Source organism: Theropithecus gelada, chromosome 3, assembly GCF_003255815.1.
Source record: "Theropithecus gelada isolate Dixy chromosome 3, Tgel_1.0, whole genome shotgun sequence".
NCBI lineage: Eukaryota > Metazoa > Chordata > Mammalia > Primates > Cercopithecidae > Theropithecus > Theropithecus gelada.
The window spans coordinates 94,724,247-94,739,251 of NC_037670.1; the positions used below are offsets into that span (position 1 = coordinate 94,724,247).

General features: G+C 35.5%; 1 protein-coding gene across 1 annotated transcript; it reads left to right on the forward strand.

Annotated features, from left to right (window-relative positions):
- The first annotated feature begins 11,109 nt into the window (after positions 1 to 11,109).
- PRPS1L1 (phosphoribosyl pyrophosphate synthetase 1-like 1) lies at positions 11,110 to 12,219 on the forward strand. Its single transcript, XM_025380273.1, has one exon. The coding sequence runs from the start codon at positions 11,218 to 11,220 to the stop codon at positions 12,172 to 12,174; it is 957 nt and encodes a 318-aa protein (XP_025236058.1). The 5' UTR covers positions 11,110 to 11,217; the 3' UTR covers positions 12,175 to 12,219.
- Positions 12,220 to 15,005: the final 2,786 nt, after the last annotated feature.

The window sequence follows — 15,005 nt, forward strand, 5'->3', positions numbered from 1 at the left end:
ACTCTCCCCAGGCACGACATAAAAAGGCTCCTTTTGGTCTCACACCACACCACTCGTGGTCATTTTGTTGCCATTCTTTAGGCTACACCGTCCTGCTTTCGATTTTGCAGATTCCCACCCTATTGATTAGTTCTATCCTCACTTTGTACTTCAAATTAAGCAGTGCCTTCCCAAATCTCAGCTGACTGGGGAGTTTTTGGGTGAAGACTCACCTGCTTTGAGGAAACAGAAGGAACCATGAACTCTTTGGAACAGAGCTACCTTCAGCGTGTTCCCCTCTCATCACAGCTCACTCTCACTCCCTGGAGAGAAATGGACATGATGATAATTTAACTGTTTTACCTCACTGTTCTTGCCCCTTTAGGAGGAAGATAAATAGCAAGTAAAAAAGAACCTGGAGTGGGTGCCCATGTAGACCAGGACTCCACTATCAGTTTTCAAAAAATTTCAACACCTATCTGTATCCTGTATACAAATTAGCTTATATGTATAAAGTATATGTGGTACACATATAATGTGTAAAGTTTCTAATCCTTTACATTTGATTTATTTATTTCATTCTAACAACCCTAACAGGCTAGCACTATTATTCTATTCATTTTGCAGATGAGGAAAATTTGGCAAAGATGTGTTAAGTAATTTGCCCAAAGTCACCCAGATCTTAGGTTAATGAGCCAGGATTCAAACCCAGGCACCTGGCACCAGAGTCTGTGTGCATATCCACAACACCAAACTGCCCCTCTCCAGTTAGATTAAACTTAAAGGACATAAGAAATCAACTATTTTGCTCTACTCGTACTTGGAAAGATCATTAAACGCCATTTTTCTGCACCCCAAACAGATAAAAGAACTAAAGTTAGTGACAATGAAATATTGCTTTAAAAATAAGTAATTTTTAAGAAATAGAGTATTAGCTTAATCACTGGCAAAACTTCTTTTTCCTATGTCTACAAAAGGAATAAAACAGATTGACACTAATAAGCTGTTTCTTGTTCTTCATTGTAGTTTGTTTGAAATGAGAGCTCATGAATTGAATTGATAAGAAGCAAATTATCATACAAGGATATGAAACAGAATGTATTTATACAAAAATTGACTGCTGGTGAAGTAAACTGCTAAAGTCAACAACAATTACAAGGAAGATTTTAAAGATGAATTACTAGAAGGTAGTATGTAGAATATATGTTTATTATACATATTTAGTGTCTGTTAGTGTTACCAGTTAAGGGTAGTTGTCCAGCTTCTTGATGTTTTGAACAAAGAATTGGACAAAACACACAAAGCAATACAGCAAAAGCAGAGATTTATTTTAAACAAAAGTACACTCCATAGTGTAAGAGCGAGCTCAAGCAAGTGTCTCAAAAGCCTTGTTTACAGAAGTTTTGGGGCTTTAAATACCCTTTAGAGGTTTTCCACTGGTTCACTTTATGCAAATGAAGTAGTGGCCTGAGACCAGTCTGATTGGTCGTGGAACAGGAAGAGTAGGCCCATAACCAGTCTGATTGATTGCAGGAGGGGACCAATCAGTGGTAGTTTCATCTTGCAACAGCCACACAGAAAAGTGAGGGGTTGAAAAGGGAGAAGCCCCGATATCCAGTTACCATGAAAGGGCCTTAGGTTTCCTGACTCCAGACCCTATTCTCCTGCCTCATTTGCACTGACCTGGAGTGTATTATAAACACAAATGTAGACCTGATTTCCAAGGTCCTATCAGACATGGGAAAACCAAGTTGGAATTGTAAATAAAATTATGACACAAACTTACACTAATTCTAAAACTTACCTCATTTCAAAGTGTCCTACTAGTTCTGACAATTTCTCAGACTACTAGTTTCTTCTATTTAATACAGTATCCCACATATTTGTCCACTCCAACCTCTTCATCCGCCACCATGGCACAACCTTTGCTGCCACTGATCTTCCTAAGATGGCTTCTCCTCAGGGCACAGGTGTTCTCTGCCAGTGGCCATTGTGGCTTGTGGCTCTCACCATTCCGCCCTCAGAGAGGGGATGTGAGCACAGGCTCACCCTAAATTATTGATAGAAGAGCTAAGACTAGATATAATCATCTCAGGCTTCTTTTTTAAAGACTTCATTAGCCAAGGGAGATAGAAGTTAAGGGCCGGGGCCTGCCCAAGATGAGAAGTCTAATAGAAGACCTTCCGCTCATTAAATTGGGACCTGAGAGCGCTCTATCTTCAGAGTAATGGTGAATCAGAAGGAAGCCTGTCGCCACAGTCCATAGCAGAGAGGAATGACTTGTGAGCACAGCAGCCAGCTGATGAAAATGATGTGAGGGGGTGTGAGAGAGAAGATACCTAAGAAATTGTGACTTTAGGCCACTCTTGCATAGTTCTGCCATCTGGGGTTATATCACCAAGATAATCTGGGGAAACTATAGCACTGTACTTGACTTAACATAGTCCCAGATTAGTAGCTTCTCCAGGCAGGAGTCAGAAACAAATTATCTCTAGAAAAAAGAAACTTTAATTTTAGACTTCAAAGAATTTTAGTAGAAATAAATTCTATTTTCATGAAAGTACATAGTAAGTACATAGTTAAACATAAACAAGCACAAAAGGAAAAAAGTCATCATGAGCCAAACAAAATAAATAGCAGATACAGACTCCAAAATTTTCAGATATTGGAATTACCAGACACATCGTATAGAACAGCTCTTATATTAAGTATTTTAAAAATAGTTTCAGGCTGGCCGTGGTGGCTCACTCCTGTAATCCCAGCACCTTGGAAGGCCAAGGTGGGCGGATCACCTGAGGTCAGGAGTTCCAGACCAGCATAGCCAACATGGTGAAATCCCATCTCTACTAAAACTACAAAAATTACCCAGGCATGGTGGCACACGCCTGTAGTCCCAGCTACTTGGGAGGCTGAGGCAGGAGAATCACTTGAACTCAGGAAGCAGAGGTTGCAGTGAGCCTAAATGCTCCAATTTAAAGATACGGAATAAACATATTTTGTTACATAACAAAACAAAAAAAGAAAACTATAGGCCAATATCCCTGATGAACATAAAACTCCTCAACAAAATACTAGCTGTCTGAATCCAACAGTATATCAACAAGATAGTAGTCCATGATCAAGTGGTTTCATATCAGGGATGCAGGGATGGTTTAACATATACAAGTCAACAAATGTGGCACATCACATAAACAGAATTAAAAACAAAAATCAAATGATCATCTCAATAGACACAGAGAAAGCATCTGTCAAAATCCAGCATCCCTTTATGATTAAAACCTTTAGCAAAATTGGCATAGATGGCACATACCTCAAAGTAATAAAAGTCACCTATTATACTAAAAGGGGAAAAGTTGAAAGCATTTTCTCTGAGAACTGGAACAAGACAAGGATGCCCACTTTCACCACTTCTATTTAATATGGTACTGGAAGTCCTAGCCAGAGCAATCAGACAAGAGAAAGAAATAAAGGGCATCCAAATCAGTGAAGAGGAAGTCAAACTGTGGCTGTTTGCCGCTTTGATTGTATACCTAGAAAATCACAAAGACTCATCCAAAAAGCTCCTAGATCTGATAAATGAATTCAGTAAAGTTTTAGGATACAAAATTAATGTACACAAATCAGTAGCACTGCTATATACCAACAATAACCAAGCTGAGATGCAAATCAAGAACTCAACCCCTTTTACACTAGCTGCAAAAAAATAAAAAAATAAAGATACTTAGGAATATACCTAATCAAGGAGGTAAAAGATCTCTACAAGGAAAACTATGAAACATTGCTGAAAGAAATCACAGACAAACAAACAAATGGAAACACATCCCATGCTCATGGATGAGCAGAATCAATATTGTAAAAATAACTATACTTCAAAAGCAATCTACAGATTCAATGCAATTCCCATCAAAATACCATCATCATTCTTCACAGAACTAGAAAAAACAATCCTAAAATTCATATGGAACCAAAAAAGAGCCCACATGACAAAAGCAAAAAGGATAAATTTGGAGGCATTAAATTACCCAACTTCAAACTATATTACAGGGTATAGTTTGGTAACAGCCAACTGATCTTTGACAAAGCCTACAAAAACATAGAGTGGAGAAAGGACACCCTATTCAACAAATGGTCCTGGGATAATTGGTGAGCCATACATAGAAGAATGAAACCGGATCCTCATCTGTCACCTACCTTATGCAAACATCAACTCAAGATGGAGCAAAGACTTAAATCTAAGACCTGGAGCCGTACAAATTCTAGAAGATAGCATCAGCAAAACTCTTCTAAACATTGGCTTCAGCAAAGAGTTCATGACTAAGAAGACAAAAGCAAATGCAACAAAAATAAAATAAATAAATGGGACCTAATTAAGCTAAAAAGCATCTGCACAGCAAAACAAACAATCAGCAGAGTAAACAGACATTCCATAGAGAAAATATCTGCAAACTATGCATCCGACAAAGAACTAATATCCAGAATCTACAAGGAACTCAAACAAATCTGCAAGAATAAAACAACTAATCTCGTAAATAGTGGGCTAAGGACATGGATAAACAATTCTCAAAAGAAGATATACAAATGACTAACAAACATATGAAAAAATTATTAACATTGCTAATTATCAGGGAAATGCAAATTAAAACCACAATGAGATACAACCTTCCTCCTGCAAGAATGGTCATAATTTCAAAATCCAAAAATAATAGATGTTGGCATAGATGTGGTGAAAAGAGAATGCTTTTACACTGCTGATAGGAATGTAAACTAGTATAACTACCATGGAAAACAGTATGGAGACTCCTTAAAGAACCAAAAGTAGAACTACCATATGGTTCAGCAATCCCACTACTGGGTATCTACCCAGAGTTAAAGAAGTCATATGAAAAAGACACTTGCACACACATGTTAATGGCAGCGTAATTTGCAATTGCAACAATATGGAACCAGCCTAAATGGCCATCAAGCAATAGGTGGGTAAAGAAAATGTGGCGCATATGTGTGTGTGTGTGTGTGTGTGTGTGTGTGTGTGTGTGTGTAGACCATGGAGTACTACTCAGTCATAAAAAGGAATGAAATAATGGCACTCGCAGCAACCTGGGTGGAGTTGGAAATGATTGTTCTATGTGAAGTAACCAGGAATGAGAAAACAAATATCCTATGTTCTCACTTATAAGTGGGAGCTAAACTATGAGGACACAAAGGCATAAGAATGCTGTCATGGATTTTGGGGAGTTGGGGGAAGAGTGGAAGGGGGCATGAGGGATAAAAGGACTACACATTGGATTCAGTGTACACTGCTCAGGTGACCAGTGTACCAAAATCTCAGAAATCACCACTAAAGAATGTGTCCATGTAACCAAAAACCACCTGTTCCCCAAAAACTGACATAAAATAAAATAAAAGGAATGAGAGTGGAGTGATGTTATCAGAAAAAAAGGAAAAAATGGAGTTTTTCACCAGTAGCACCTCAAAAATTTGTAACGATATACTTTAAGCAGAAGAAAAGTCATACCAAATAAGAGCCCAGAGATATGACAATAAAAGAGGACCAAAGACAGTAAAACATAGGTACATGTATCTAAAGGGACACTGATTGTATAAAATAATAATAATGTGAATGTGGAAGTAAAAGAAAGAAAAGAGACAAAATGATGATAGCTGGCTGCTACTGTTTATGTCAGGAGGGAATAAGTGAAGTTAAATGACATGAAGGTCTTTGCATTTTCTGAGAGGAGGGGAAAGGTATTCGTTAACTTATAACTTTGATTAGGAGATACAATAAAACCTAACCTCATCCCATTTATAGTTTAATACATAAACATGCAGTAAAATTGAAACTAAAAAATAGGAAAATACACCAAATGCATCTAAAAAGGTAGCTAATATAATAAAATAACCACCAGACAAAATAGAATTTAAGGCCAAAAACAGTACTAGAAAAAAAAAATAGTGTTACTTTAAAATATCACAGTTCATAAAAAAATTATGACAAATTAAATTTCAGGTAACTACTAAGCCTCAAAATATAAAGAGAAATAAGAAAGAGAGGGCTATGTAAGGAGAAATAGATATATACCAACAGTCACTGTGGAAACCTATTTCTTTCAGTATTTGATAAAGCAGATAAAAAGTTCAAGAAATCTATAGAAGATGTAAATACTACTACAAACAAATCAGATCTCAGATCTAATGAATGAGTATGTATATAGCACCTAACCACTCAAGAGTACATTTATTCTTCAGCACACACAAAATATTTATGAAAAGTGACCATGGAGGACCATAAGAAAAGTTGCAGCAAATTTCAAAGGACTAAAATCACAGAGAATATGTCTTTTGGCTATAGTGTGATTAAGCAAGAAACCCAAAACAATGAAGTATCTAGAAATGTCCCATATATTTGTAAATGAAGAAATAAACCGTAAAATAACCCCTGAAATGAAAAAATTGCCACCCAAATTGGACACTGGCCTTATCTGAACAATAACAAAAATACTACACATAAAACTTCAGGTAAAATAGTACTTAGAGGAAAAATGTACAGCTTTACTAGTGGTAAATAGTAAGCTAAGCACACATCTCAAATTAGAAAAGGGACAGCAAAATAAACTCAAAGATACGATGAAAGTAAATAGTAAATAATCTTGACGTCAATAAGGTGAAAAACAAGTAGCTGATGAAGTATGATACATCAACCATTTCAAATATTAGGTTTTTTGGAAGGGACTGATACAATTAATAGACTGCTGGTGAAATTGATCAAAAAGAAAGAGAATAATTACACAAATCTAATACCAGAAATGACAAAGGGAATTGTACTAAAGAGGTTGCAGATACGAAAAATATAATAGGAGAATCTTATGGAAAGCATCTAGCCAATAAATTTGGATAAAATGAAATAGATTCTCAAACGTGTGTTCACCAGAACAACAGCATCAGTCTTGTCTAGTGTCTTGTTAGAAACACAAACTGTGGGCCTTCACCACAGGCCTACTGATGAGAAACTCTGGGGATGGAGCTTGAAAATCTGTGTTCTAACAAATCCTCCCAATGATCCTGATGCTCTGAAGTTTGAGAATTGCAGAACCATTCCAAAACAAATGGTACACAATTTTCACTTAGGTGAGTGCACAACTGGTCTCAATGTTTATTGTTAGAAGTAAATAAATGGTCACTTTTGAGGAGGAAAGAACTGTCTTTTTAAAGAGGTTTAAATAGTATAAATGAAGCTTGGATTCTGTCAAAATAAAATTAACATATCTTTTTATTGATTTCATGAGACTGACATTGCATGTGAAAAACCAAATATTCATTATCAAAAACTGCTTTGAAATACTTTAAAATATCTCACAGAAATATTGAAAAGATTTTTTTTTATTTGCAATTTGCTAGTTATGGAACCTCTCTATGTATTCCTTTGTCTGTCTTTTACAATGACATATTCAGCTCATGTAACCTTGTTGTCATTCCAAGATCATTATTTCACACTAAGATTTTTAAGTTCACCAAGAAGTTTTTTAAATTCCAAAGTGCATTTCAAAAATACCCTCATGAGTCTAACATAACACTCAGAATTAAAGCCACATTTCTGAATCACAAAAATGTCTCCTATTCTATTTGTTTCACTCAGCTTTATTTAGTTGCTATCTACACACTTATTGTATAAATGACAGATTTCCAACAAAAAGCTCAGTAAACACTCAGAGTAGTCAACTTTAATCACAAACAATCACAAAACAAACCTTAAAGCATTTATATCCATGTGAAGCTTTGTAGGAAATTGTTTCCTTAAAGTATTGTGGATGATTATTATGAATAAAATAAATGAGGTAAAGTAATGTTACAATAATGATCTGGAACTGTGAGTCAAATGAGTTAAGATTAAAGGCACAAAGAAACTCTGCCTAATAAAAAGCAGATAACTGCTGGAAAGAAAAATATGTTCCTTGTTTGAAATTAACTGCCAAACATTCTCAACCTACACAAAACTGTCATAAAGGACATCTAAATCTGTCCTTATTTGTAACATGTGTTGTGACAAGATTTGACAGTTTATCAAAAAACTATAATTGCCACCTAAACATCTAGCATTTTGTCAACTGCAAATATGTTTAGTGAAAGCATTTATTTCATTTAAAATACAACATCCATTTTTCTTCACTTTCTGAAAGGACTGACTGAGTTTCTTTTTTCTCTAGCCGACCAAGCTGCATCAGAGCTCTCTTTGAATTATTTATGTTGGAATGGTGAAGGGTAAAAGAATAATCAGTAAAGCAAGAAACTATTACCAAGGTAATATATATATACATATATATTCTGGGTATTGACTCAAAAGACCTTCAAAATACAATAATTCTCACAGATCCATAAAGATGACATTTAAATATGTTTGCCTTGGGAAGGAGAAAGATAAGGCATTGTCTCTATATCACAATTTTTGTTTCCAGAGTAATTTAAGAAACAATGTCCTTAATAGAAGGTGCTATTCAATAGGCATCATTCCTACCTGTAACTTGTGAAAAGCAGTCAATGATAAAACGGACGTCTCTCTCAACCTACAGAGACCAAAGTAAACAGACACTAAATCCCCTTGCAAGAGACCAGGTAGGTAACAGAAATGTCAGAATAACAAAGCTACTTCCCTGATACTACTAATGGTTCATTTCTTTCTGGGAAAAGGTTGGTTTTTTTTGTTTGTTTTTTGTGTTTTGTTTTTTTTTTTAAACAAAAACTTTCCAGTCTCGTGTTTGGGATTTTGTTCTTTATTGTAGTTGCTTGGTAAAAAAGAAAAAAAACATGCAAATATTTTGTAGTACTTTTAAATTTTTCCTTTGTTCTGATAAATCTCAAAGAAAAGGCTTAAAAGTGTATAGTTGATACCGCCCTACTTGGAAATTCAAGAATCCCACATTTTAATCCACACTCTGCCTCTATTTAGCTGATAGATCCCAGGCAGGTTGCTTCATTTCTCTGAGCCTTAGTTCCCTCTCTGTGAATTGTAATATCAGATTAGGTGGTCTCTAAGGCCATATCTATCTTTAACATTTTATGACTGTAGACAAATTTCTGGAACTATAACATATAACAACAGCTAGAGCTTGAAACAAAAATAGCAGCAAGACAAAAATTGCTCCTCCTTAACACCTCAAGGAAAATGCAACCATGTATGGGTTTTAAATGTTTACGTTAGCATTTAATCCTATTTAGGTAATATTAAACCTGTTTATAATCTGTTTTGTTTTCTTTAAAAAACTGAAAAATGTGTGGCACACTGAGAATAGTAAGAGAAAAATAAATTGAAACTACAAATACTTTTTAGTGCTTCTAAATTAAGCCACGGGATTTTCTTTAGAAATCACTTTATGTAGTCTGGCTAAGGGTGAGAATTATGTGGTATAGGTAGGTCTGTTGATTTTTTTATGTTTTTGATAAAAAGAACACAAATGAAGGGTTATAGACAGAAATGGGCTGGCATACACTGTCAACCAGGAAGAGACTGAACTAGGGAAACAAGCATGTTGATGTCAGGAGAGAGGTGATTGGATCAGCAGCAAATCATTTTGGTGTAATATTTAAAACATAGCTGTTTATTTGAGTTTATAGTGACTCCTCATTCAATATATAAAACTACCTTTTTATAGCTAAGTAATGTTTTTCACAGACATTGTTGAATCTTACCCATCTTTGTTGCCTACCCCATTTCTTATCCCATTTCTGAGCTTATCCTATTCATGAACCCAACACATTAAGGAAGCCCAGAAGTGTGGCGAGAAAATCTACTAAATTATTTGGTTATTTTACAATATGAAAAAAATGATGATTTGGTTTAGGCTAAATGAAAACGTCCTGGTATCCAAATGTCAGGCACACAATTAGCAAGATATAAATGGTTGATCTGTATCTGATGCCTCCATTATTTTTATGAAATTATTGGCATCTATGGTCCTTTCTACCTCCTTCCTCACTATCTCCAGCCCCAATACACCATGGAAGCTGTATGCTTAAAATTTGCTAACAAACATTTAATTACCAAATATATTTTGTTCATCTTTTTTATTATAAAAGTAATAAATGTTCAAATGCCACACTGACAACAGTAAAATATAACAGTCCTCCTTCATTCTCAGCTCTCACGACCTACTTCCCTCTCCAAAGGTAATTATTACAAAGAGGACTTCCATGCTACTTGGATGCTTTCAGTATCACATAATCTTAAATACATAAACATAATACTATGCATATTTTTGTGACTGACTTTGTACCTTTAGAAAAATACCTAGGAGATATTTCCACATGATTACACTTAATCTGTTTGATGGTTGCATATGTATACACCATTAATTATTTGGTAATTTACCTATTGATGAACATTTGTTGGTTTCCAGAGATTTTCCTTTTATAAACAATTCTAGGGCAATTACTGTTTGTCATGCACCATTTTTGTACCGTAGAAGTAGTATAATACCTGATATATAGGAGGTGTTCACAAAATATTTATTGAATGAATGAATACAGCAACACTACTATGTAGCCATATATATTTGGGGTGCTTGTGAAAATTTCTCTGAAATAGATTCCTAGAAGTATACATGATGAGTCAAAGCTTATGTGCAAAATTAGCCATGCAAAACCTACATATTTATACATTCCATCCAAATAGAAGACCTTATCCATCTTAACATTTTGACTCCTTGATGTGTGAAAATAGCGTTTTCTTGATTACCTCAATTGTTTCACGTTTCTTAACCATTTATTTTTTTACTGTGATTGCCTATTTATGCCATTTTTCAACTTTCTATTTTATTGTCTTTTTCTCACTTCATTGGGGAAATTCTTTCTAAAATAATCCTTTGCATATACTTTAGTAGGTAATTTTCCTTTTAAACTTGGGTTTTGCTTTGTAGAAGTTTTATGTTTTTATGCATTCAAATTTGTTTAAATAGCCCTAGGAAACTAATACTGGTGCTAACAGAAAAAAAATTCCTTACAGTGTAAATTCTTGATTATTTAGTTTAAAAGTGTGAAGTGGGAGATGGCAAGCAAAAGTGTGAAGTGGGAGGTGAAAAGCAGGAATTTTTTCAAAAGACCCAGGGTCAATTTGGGACCACGCGCCGCAAGGGCGAAGGGACTCTAACGGTTGAGTAACAACCGGAAGCCGTTAGAGTCTGTGCTTCACTTCCGTTCCAGTCTCAGCGGCAGCTGGATCGCTCGACAGAGTGCCTTTGGTAGTTGGCCAGGATGCCGAATATCAAAATCTTCAGCGGCAGCTCCCACCAGGACTTATCCCAGAAAATAGCCGACCGCCTGGGCCTGGAGCTAGGCAAGGTGGTGACTAAGAAATTCAGCAACCGGGAGACCTGCGTGGAAATTGATGAGAGTGTGCGTGGAGAGGATGTCTACATCGTTCAGAGTGGTTGTGGCGAAATCAATGACAGTCTAATGGAGCTTTTGATCATGATTAATGCCTGCAAGATTGCTTCAGCTAGCCGAGTTACTGCAGTCATCCCATGCTTCCCTTATGCCCGACAGGATAAGAAGGATAAGAGCCGGGCCCCAATCTCTGCCAAGCTTGTTGCAAATATGCTGTCTATAGCAGGTGCGGATCATATCATCACCATGGACCTACATGCTTCTCAAATTCAGGGCTTTTTTGATATCCCAGTAGACAACTTGTATGCAGAGCCAACTGTCCTGAAGTGGATAAGGGAGAATATCTCTGAGTGGAAGAACTGCACTATTGTCTCCCCAGATGCTGGTGGAGCTAAGAGAGTGACCTCCATTGCAGACCAGTTGAATGTGGACTTTGCTTTGATTCATAAAGAACGGAAGAAGGCCAATGAAGTGGACTGCATGGTGCTAGTGGGAGATGTGAATGATCGTGTGGCTATCCTTGTAGATGACATGGCAGACACTTGTGGTACAATCTGCCTCGCGGCTGACAAACTTCTCTCAGCTGGAGCCACCAGAGTTTATGCTATCTTGACTCATGGAATCTTTTCTGGCCCAGCCATTTCTCGCATCAACACTGCATGCTTTGAAGCAGTGGTAGTCACCAATACCATACCTCAAGAGGATAAGATGAAGCATTGCTCCAAAATACGAGTAATTGACATCTCCATGATCCTTGCAGAAGCCATAAGGAGAACTCATAATGGGGAATCTGTTTCCTACCTGTTCAGCCATGTTCCTTTATAACAGAATAACTTCCAGGTTATGCTATTTTAAAATAAAATAAGATTAATAAAAATAAACCTTGCCTTTATTTTTTCTTAGGTTTGATTAAAAGTTCAGCAGAAGAGTCAGCTTGCTCCAGTGTAACTTTCTACATCCCACATCAGGTATATAAGAGTTTACCTTAAATTAGGGAAAAACAGGTTAAGAATAATCACTATGATTTCCTGGCTGGGTTGTCTCATCTGGCTTCTTTGATGATTTTGTGAGCCCCGCAGCTTTAACTATAGCCCTTCTGCTGCAAGATTTCAGGCTTTTGACGGTGTTTTGTAGAGGTATTTGAAAGTGATTGGAAAACTTACGTGTGAATGCTTCAGAGTTTTCTTTTTTCAGAACAACTAGCAATAAAGCCACCCAATCTACCCCTTGGCCCCAACCCCCACTTTGTGTCACAAATTCTCCAAGTTCTATGCTCAGTTGCAGCAAGAGCCCTGAGCAACCACAAAATTAGTTCTAGTTGCTGAACCCCCTGAAAGGCAGGAATAGGTAACTTTCAGCTTGAGCAGCCACTGGGATCTTGAGAGGAAGCAACAAAGGACAGCAAATGCTTCTTGAGAGGAGGAAGATAGATCTGTCACCATCTATTTGGAGACTATCTATCTTGGATTCTTAGTTATACCTGTTGCTTTTGATTTAGCTTTACCTCCACCCATCTTGACCTTTTCCTTGCTAAATATCCTACTGGACCCAAATGGTCAGGGTACCATAGTCTTCTGGAAAGCAAACCCACTCTTTGCTATGTAATCGCTAATATTTATGTTAGTTATTTTTGCTGTAACTTAATCTTCCTTAGTCTGTTACCACCATGGTAGTAGATGTTAGGTGACATTGTAGTGCCTTTTGTTAAATTTAAACATTTAATTATTATCTCCCTTCCTTGTATTTTGTTGGCCCCTCAAATGACCTCAGATTTATATTTTTAAAGTGTTGTTATTGTCCTTTTTAGGGAAAACCAACAAAATATCTGCATATGTGTGTGGGGTGGAGAGGAGTGGTGCAGAGCACCACACCTAGATTTATCATGTGAAATTTCTGATCTCCAAGAAAAAGAAAATCGCTAAGAATTTCCAAAGAGTAAAAAACAAGAAAGTTTTAAAGAAACAATGTTCAGATTGCTTTAAATTTTTCATTTGAACTCTTGGGCAGTAAGCAAAATGGAATAATTTCCTTGCAGTTCTAAAGGAATATTATTTTTAACCTAAATTTCTGTGCTTAGCAAACTATCATTGACATATGAAGACAATATTAAGGAACTCAGAAAATACTACCATTAATGTTTCCTGAAAGTACTTCTTGGAGATACTGAAAATAAAAAACATACACAGCCAAGAAGAACACAGAGAATAAAAGAGATGGTGGTAAGCAAAAAAAAAGAAGTGAAACTGATAGAAAAATCATTTTTATGAAGTTACTATAAGGATTAAGGCCGTTATTAAGGTAAAACTCACATAAAAATTGGGCCACATTATGAAGTAATTTTTTAAAAAATCTGTAAAATACCAGATGATACCCACAAAATATGGGAGGCTGGGAGGAGTTAGGCTTAGTGTAAATATATTCAGGATCTTGTCTAGTTTTGGATGGAGGTTATCAACAACAATCATTCACATTATAGAAAAACCTGAGTTTAAACAACGTATTTTCTAAAATTCAAGGGCAAGGAGCAAGCCAGAGAATAAAGGAATAGGATAAATAGCTTCCAGATTCCTAGAAAGAAAAAAAAGGTGGAGTGAGAGTTTGGGGGAGAATAAGCAAAACTCCACAAATCAAGCTGAAGATAGGAAATAAGAAAGAAAACATAGCAAGGATAAAGTGCCAAATATATATTATCACAAAAGTCAATAGGTTAATTTTATAAAAGATACATTTTTAGATTGGGTAGCCAAAATACCTAATAATATGCTATTTATAGGACACACATCTAAAAAGTTTGGTATAAAGAGATAGAGAAAAATATACCAAGTAAATGGTAACAAAAAGAAATGAGCAATCATAGTTTTAGTCAAAACAAAAGTGGAACGTGCTTTGCTGATTAAACCCACCAATAAGTTATAATCATCATGAATCTTTATCCACCTAACAACTCAACATGGAAATATAAAAAGAAAAGCAAAACAGTGAGAATATAAGAAGAAATGAATAATGTACAATCATAATCAAAGAAGGAAATTTTGACAAAACTCTCATAAATTATCAAGAAAAGGTATTATAGAGTTTAAATGACTTCATTATCACAACTTAATATAGAAATTAAACATAATTTACAATTCAAGCATGCATGAAGCAAATATAATAGGTTTCACAGGTTTTAAAGATTTTTTAAAAAGAAAAAATATATAATAGTTCATAAAAAGTCTTAATAAATTTTTAAAAGAAATGTATGTAGACCATATATAGCACAGCAACTTTACTACTATCATCTTAACAATATTATTAAAAAATAAAACTCTCAGTAAAATAGGAATAGAACAAAGCTTGCTTGACCTGCTAGAGAAAATCTGGCATAGACCTAATTAAGGGCATACTTAATGATGAAACATTGAAAACATTATCATTAAATTTCTAAACCAATGGGAACAAGGCAAGGAAAAAAAGAGTGGTATCATTACCAGAAGGAAAGACTTTCATTATTTGAAGATGTCATGATTGCCAACAAAAATTCCAACAATCAAAAGAAAAACTCAGAATTCATAAGAGAGGTCAGTAAAGTGAAAGTATGTAAGATAAAATGACATCTTTCCTAAACACCAGTAAAATATAATTTTAAAACATAATCGAAAGAAATGTTTCCACAA